The 7,737-nt window shown below is 43.0% G+C and overlaps 1 protein-coding gene across 1 annotated transcript; it reads left to right on the forward strand.

Annotated features, from left to right (window-relative positions):
* Positions 1 to 438: 438 nt before the first annotated feature.
* FGF21 (fibroblast growth factor 21) lies at positions 439 to 4,876 on the forward strand. Its single transcript, XM_063301166.1, has 3 exons — positions 439 to 1,039; positions 1,463 to 1,566; positions 3,353 to 4,876. The coding sequence occupies exons 1-3, from the start codon at positions 796 to 798 to the stop codon at positions 3,650 to 3,652; spliced, it is 648 nt and encodes a 215-aa protein (XP_063157236.1). The 5' UTR covers positions 439 to 795; the 3' UTR covers positions 3,653 to 4,876.
* The last annotated feature ends 2,861 nt before the right edge of the window (positions 4,877 to 7,737 follow it).

A 7,737-nucleotide genomic window follows, 5' to 3' on the forward strand; every position in this document is an offset into this window, starting at 1 on the left:
AAAGAGATGCACATATTCAGAAAGATTAATGGATATCCAGGTTGGACACGTTGCTGAGCAGTTCCAGGATGCTGAGGCAATTGTAGCCTTTCCACCATCTCCCTCCCCTTTCTTCTCTCCCCCTCCCCCTCCCCATCTCTTTCTCAGCCTTGTATTCCCTGGTGTTACATCATTCTTTCCCGTCGGTAGCTTGAAAGCAGCTGCAGAATGATAATATTTAGACTTTGGCATCCTCGTGACCCCAAGTTAGGGGCAGCAGAAGCACACTCACACCCGGGGAACCTAGTGAGTGTGTGGGGAAATGTAGGTGGGTGGAGGAGTTTGTGGGCTGGGCAAAAGTCAAGGGGAAGGTCATTTACCTCTGCTGTAGAGAACGCATGCATGTGTGTGTATATATATTGGTGTGCCTGCTGATTTGGAGCAAACTTGGCCCAAGAGAGAGGAAGGGGGAAGACGTGTTCCTTCACCCTTACTCTGACTATTCCCATTGACTGGGTGACTGGAATTTTACTAAGCTCTCCCCAAATCCCATCCCAAGAATAACTGCTTTCAGAAGTCCTGGACTGCATTTCTTTGTGAATTCTGGGCATAATTCCTGGGTGAGACCAATAAGCTTAAGCTGAAAGGGCAGGAATCTAGGATTCTCTGTATTCTCCCACCAGAGCAGAAGTACCCAGTAATTGGCAAAACCAGGTTCAGAACTTGGACCTTGAGTTCCCTCTTGAATTTCTTCTGGCAGTGATACTACCCTTGCCATCCCAGCTTACATCTTACCTGGATCAGCCATCCTGAGCCATGATGTCCATTTCAGCCCTTCTCCAATGCAGCTGTTATTTCCTGCTTCCCATCAACCTGATTTTCTGGGCTGTGTTGGCCCCCAAGACTGGTGCCTTCCCACTGCCAAATTCCAACCCTCTGTATCAGTTTGAGGGGCAAGTCCGGCTTTGCCATCTCTACACAGCAAATGAACAGACATACCTCTACCTGGAGATCTCTCCAGATGGCACAGTGCGTGGCTCCAGATACCAGAACCCCTTCAGTGAGTATTTGGGAAACCCTTGGGATTACTCCAAGTTAGTTTTTCTGGTGTTGTATGTGGAATTGGGGAAGAATCAGGCACTGGAGAATGAAGTATGATTTTTCAGAAGAGGACATTTCAGAACACGCTGCCTCTTACGTATGTGTTATCTGGAAAACTCTCTTCTGTAAAACAGACATTGGCCTTGTCCTTCTTTGCATACGGTCACATTAAACTTTCAGAGTAAAGCAAGTAGGGGTGAGAAGTGGGAATGGTAGGAAGTGCTCTGGTCGCCTCCCACAGGTTAAGTAGCACTCTGCAGATGTTACAGATCAAGACTACTAATGGACCTGAAGAGGTTGAAGGTGATTGGATTTAGAACCATCCTAAACAGTTCTCCTCTTTCACCAGCTATTTTCTATTCTTTTCCCCCCCAATCCCCAGGTTTGTTGGAAATCAAAGCAGTGAAGTTGGGCATCATTCGCATATTGGCCAAGAAGACCTCTAGAGTTCTTTGCATGGGTTCTGATGGACATCTATATGGCTCAGTAAGTATAAATACATGTGTTATCTCTCTGTGTTCAGAGCATAGGATCTATGGGGTGAGAAAAAGTTATAAATTGAAAGATCCACCTGTCTAATCATGAGTTCACCCATCTCCAAAGTATGCATTCTTTGGGGTCATTTCACACATCAAGAGAACACTCAAGCACCCGCTATGTCTTCTCTGATACAGGTAAGTGCATTTCCAAAGATAGCTGAGTTGTTTTCATTCACGCATTAAATTTGCACCCAAAAAATCTTACATACCAAAAATAATGTGTTTTAATATTTTATTAAAATCAGAAGCAAACTATTCTTCCAGATTGGATCATTTTAATCTTCTTGATCCTGATGGGACTTAATGGATTAGTGGATATATTAAGAAATCATAATGCCTATATTTTTTTAGGGACAAACTAAAATGTGGGGAGATCCATCAAGAAGCTATTTGTCTTGTTCTTTTTAAAATCATAGCAGCATTTATTTCTGCAGCTCCCTATATGCTAATACAAATCTCTAGAAGTAAGAATAGTGTAGGGCAAAGCATTTATAACAAGGGCAGTGTGTTTTTGAGTTAAACATTTAATCACTATGCCAGTAAAACAGAAATCCTTTGCGAAGGGAGAAAAACATTTTGAATAAATATTGCTTATTTTAATTCACTGTTTATGAAAATGATGGGGATGAATAACGCAGCGTGCAAGTCACAATCTATCTTTTTTGACTTCTGAAATTTGAGCATGTATGCTGCATTTTCAAACCATTTGTACCACAGTGTGTAGAAATAGAATGCTTTGGCAGATGTTCAGTATATAAATGATGCAAAAATAAATAAATGGTAAAGATGTTAACACTGCCAACTTCAAGCTAGATTCTGAGCCTGAGTAGTGAAATTGCAGATTTGTTGACCATGCAATGCTGCATTCACTATTGATATAACTGCTCAGCAATGAAAATAGGATATATTTAGCTGGAATCAACTTGTACTTTGGTGTAGCTTGAATGCCTAGGTGAGGTAGGGAAGTGTACCTAGGGTTGAATTCTCTACAGTAGTGTTTCTCAACCTTGGCAACTTTAAGATGAGTGGACTTCAACTCTCAGAATTCCCCAGCCAGCATGCTGGCTAGGGATTTCTGGGAGTTGAAGTCCACACATCTTAAAGTTGCCAAGGTTGAGAAACACTGATCTACGGATTATATGGCCTTGAATTTCTCTGGATTAATCCAATAAGTGAAAATTGTACCCAGCCAGGTTTGACTAGATGCTAAGAGAAAGTTCTTGGTAATAAGAACTGTTTGACAATGGAACAGATTACCCAAGATGATCGTTTGCTTGAAAGGCAACAGTAGATAATAGATGGGTAAGTGAAGCTACAGGATAGAATGTACTGGAGGACATGGCAGGAGACTGGATGAAATACCTTCCACCAACCTTTCCAACTTGATATGATTCTACCACAAGTTGATTCTGTGCTCAATTTGCACAGATAATTGTACAATCTCTTGGCTACGTACGGCCCAGCCAAAATCTTGATGGGACCTTCAGTAGCCCTCTAACAATTGCTACTCAACTGTATTTTTTAATGCGACAGAAGAGAATTTAACGCGTAAGAAGCAATTATGTGAACAATGTAACAATTAATTTAATGCAAGCACAGCTCCATCAGAGGTAAATGAAATTAAATGCATTTGTCGTCCTTGCTTTTTTATTCTTGGCTGTCTATACAGCACAATAAAGCCCCCAGTTCTGAATTCTTGAAAACACCATCCAAATGACCTTTTCCCTTTGCAGCTATCTTACTCCGAAGAGGCCTGTAATTTCCGTGAGATAATTCTTCAAGATGGCTATAACGTGTACTATTCCGAGGTCTACAACCTTCCTGTCAGCCTGAGCATGACGGGGAATTTGGGCCAGAGCCGTCAGCTGCCCCCTTTCTCCCAGTTCTTACCTTTAGGTAACAACATTCCCCTTGAACCTGTGTTGGTGGACTACGAATCCTTTGAACAGCAACGTGACATTGAGTCGGCTGATCCCCTCAACATGATGGGTCGAAACCAGAACATACGGAGCCCAAGTTACGCCTTCAGATAGAGCAGGGCAACGTATGGGCTGGGGCTGGGGCTGGGGCTGGGGCACGATGCCAGAGGTTCAGCAGGATTTTTTGTAAGCTTGGCCATCTGTGTCTTTACTGCATTAATAGGAAGAATAAATATGAGGAGGATAGATGGGGGCAAAAGAGCATGAAGATGTAATGGATGGATGCAGTTGACCTGAAGCCTAGCCGGGACTCCCAGATATGACACAGAATTCCTCTTCTGCCTGATCAGGAAACACTTCAACTTTTCAGTTTCCCATTGTTAATCTTGCTGGCTTTTTTTTTTTTAATCCAAGGTTTTATTGCTATTTATCCAACTATTTAAGTAACTTATTTATTACATGTCAGGTTTATTTATTGAAGAAAGCTAGATCAATAAGGAAGCAGAAAGGAAAGGCATAATGTGAAAGCCTTGCGTGCAAATCATATTTATATATTGTTATTTATATACAACCGTCTGTGTGTATATTTTCTGCCTGCCTATTTATTTCCCTTTCTGGAGAAGACACGCCAACTAAAGGTTAAATCTGTGCTGCAGGTACTGCCATGATTTTATGCCTGATATCTGCTTATCTACCCCTTCCGTGTTTTCCTTTTCAAGGAATCTTTCTGCATTAATGAATTCATGAGCCAGGGGAATGGAGGCAAGGGGGTTGGAGGCTGCAACCAAAGCTTTACCCCACCCTGCATATAAAAAAGAGGCGGTCCTTCAATCACACCCGCCATCTTGACTTTTTTGACCCCCACAGACAACCCCGCAGTGAGGTTTATGAATCAGAAGAGGCGTGGCAGTTACCAAAACAAAAACAAAAAACCCCTTTGAGCATGACCCCATTTTTTTTCCTTCATATTTTTTTTAAGGCTTGCACTGCCTGTAAGCCATCAGAAAAGATAAAAGAGAAAAATCTAAAAAGGAAATTTAAAGGCACAGGTATTGATCATGGATATTTATTTTTTATAAGCTATACTTTCATTAAAAGGCTGTGCCTCTGCTGTGTTTTTCAGCAGCAGCTGTTTCTGGTCGAACGTGTTACGGTATTGACAATTCACTGACTTGACATAAATCTGCAAATTTTTGTATTCTCTTTCTGTTTCTTGCATTTAAAAAAATACCTTGTTTCCTTGTGCTTTAATAGTGATCGGTGTTAAGCCATCAGTGGGCTGAAGTGTGAACAATGTGTTTGTAATGTGAACCCAAATAAAAGTTTTTTTAAAAAAGAAACAAATAAGTGATGGTGAATAAACTCGGTCTCAGAAATGTTTTCATTTGGCATCGCAAGCTAATGAGAAAAAACTAATGGGGGCGGTGGCAGGGAGGGCAAAAAAGGCAGGCACCCACAATGGCGCAATAGAAGCCATGCCCCTTTTTGCATGTCAGCTGTGTTCGAAAGGGACGGGGCATAACCACCATCTTGACTTTTTTTTGCCCCTCTCTCCCCTGTGGACACCTCTCCCAGGCAGGGTTCCTACTACTTTGGGGTTACCCACAAGTCAGAACTCAATTCCAGCAATTCAATACTGTTTTCAATGACTTTGGGGCAAGATATAACACCTGCTTAATGTCAGAAGCCCATCATTTCACCACACAGTTCGATCTTCCTCCAATTCATTGTAGTCTCAGTATGTTGGGTGTAAGCTACAGGAATGCTGACAGCACGTTGTGGGTGCTTTCACAAAATGGCTTCCCACTAGCCCTCCCGAAGGGTCCCCATCATTCCCAGCTCACTTTACTGTAGCCTTTTATTTATTTATTTGCTGGATTTCTATCCCACGGTTCCTTCAGAAGCTCAAGATGGCATATCTAGTGTTCCCTTTTCTCCTTTTCCCTCACAGCGACAACCGTGGGAGGTAGGCTGGGCTGAAAGAGAATGACTGGCTCAAAGTCACCCACTGAACTTTGAGGGCTGAGGGTGGACTTGAACCTGGGTCTTCCTGCTTCTAATCCAGTGTCTAACCCTGGTTCTCTCTTGGGGGGCACCTTTCCAAACCAAGATTGATCTTAGACTAATCACCATTTGTACTGTCCATGTGGGGCCAAGAAGAACTTTTGTAGATAAAAATGAAGCTAGAGGCTGGTGCAGTACGTTGCAAAATACTACTGTAGCTTTTAATTTATCTTAATTAAAAGAATCCCAAAACACAGGTGGTAGAGGAAGCTGGCACATGCCAAGGGAGGTGCCTGGAGCCAGGTTAGACCAAAAGTCACCTACTGCTGTTGCAAAGGATTAAAAGGTTCAGATGAGTTCAGCGCTGCTTACCCCAGGATAAACTGGCTGGAATTCCCAAGCTGGCTTGGAAAGTGATCAGAATCAGGAAGCAAAAAGCAGGAGTAAACTGCCCTAATTTTTGCACTGAGGGGGAAAGTGCACTCGAGATGAACTGTGGTGGCCTTGCATTTGCCAATAAAATGTGTAACTTTTTGATGGGCAATGAACATCCTGACTGGAAGACCATGCAAAACATCCTTGCCTTTTCTAAAACACCCCTTAGTGTACCTACCAGAGCTACAAAAGCAATGAGTGGATTGCAAAGCTTTTTTCCTTCCTTCCTTGGCATCAGGAACCTCAGGGCTTCCAGGTAAGGATGGACTAAGTGTGCATCCAGATGGGGGCATCTGCAGGGGATGGTCAACAAGTCAAGATGGCTGTGGTGACTGCATTAAAAAAAAGGGTAGGCTTCCATTGCACAGTTGCAGCCCCCCCTTGTGGCCTTTTTGACCCCTCCTGTGGATGCCCTGCCTGCCAAGGAGGCTCTGACAGTCCTCAGCCATCTGCTGGATTAAGAGAAAGCTCTATCATCCCTAGGCATATCCGAATCTGCAAAGAAGAGAGCTCTTTGCCTGCAGTTTCTCTTCATCCGTACACCAGCTTTAAAAGACACCCCTTAAAAAAGGACAAGAGTGTATGCATGCATATACCAATTGTTTATATCAACAGCCTTACAGGTAGTCCTCGCTTAATGACCACAATTGGGCCCAGAATTTTGGTTTCTAAGCGAAGCATCATTAAGCAAATCCGACCTGACTTTACGACCTGTTTTGCCGCAGTCAGTAAGTGAACCATGGCAGGTGTTAAGCAAACCACGTGGTCATTAAGCAAATCATGCGGTTCCCCATTGATTTTGTTTGCTAGAAGCCAACTGGGAAGGTAAAGAATGGCGATCACATGACCACGGGATGCTGTGATGATCATAAATGCAAACCAGTTGCCAAGTGCCCAAAACATGATCATGTGACTGTGGGGACACTGCAACAGTCATAAGTGTGAGGACCGGTCATAAGTCATTTTTTCCAGCACCATCATAAGTCTGAACTGTCCCTAAATGAATGGTTATTAAGTGAGAACTACCTGTACTATATCTGAGTTGTAACAATCCAGTTGGCCATTAGGCTGCAGCAAAGAGATCCCCAATACTTTAACTCTTGGCAGCCATCTAGTGGCCACAGTTGCAATTTAGATATGATCGTCCTATTATCAGAGGCGTGCAGGCTTCAAAAAGGATTGGGAAATGTTTTCACCCAGACAAGCACAGCATCTCTCTGCTCTTCATGAAAGTAGCCCAACTGTGTGCGGCCCGACTCTTTTCCAGTTTCAGCAGGAACTTTAAAAAATAAAGGTGCTCCTGCTTTAAAGGTACTTAATGCAACTTTTAAAGCAGCAGCTCCTTTATTTTTCCCACTTGTGTGAAAGCCTGAAAAAAATTGGGCTGCTCTAATGAGTAATGGAGAGGCGCTGGGCAAACTCAAGGTCCGGAGCATACCTTCGGCAGCATTTCTGAAGCCCACACGGCCTTGTTGGCACCCAACCCACTCTTTCCGCTATCCATAGAGGCACACATACTTCAAGTTTCAAATGTATCAGTCTTATGGTGGGGGTCAGAGTTAGGATGCTCTCCAAAGCAAGAGAAAAGGAAGTTGTAGGATGCAGAACAAAACTCCACGGTGCACTTTTTGTCCCAATGATGGACAAAAGGATTCAGGAGGGATCTATAGCATCTACGGATCAGAGACCACACAGGAAACCCCATCTGGAAAAAAAAAGGAAAAAGAAAAAGAAAAGAAAGGAGAAAGTTCAGAAAACCA

The sequence above is a fragment of the Candoia aspera genome, chromosome 4 (assembly GCF_035149785.1).
Source record: "Candoia aspera isolate rCanAsp1 chromosome 4, rCanAsp1.hap2, whole genome shotgun sequence".
In the NCBI taxonomy this organism is placed as follows: domain Eukaryota; kingdom Metazoa; phylum Chordata; class Lepidosauria; order Squamata; family Boidae; genus Candoia; species Candoia aspera.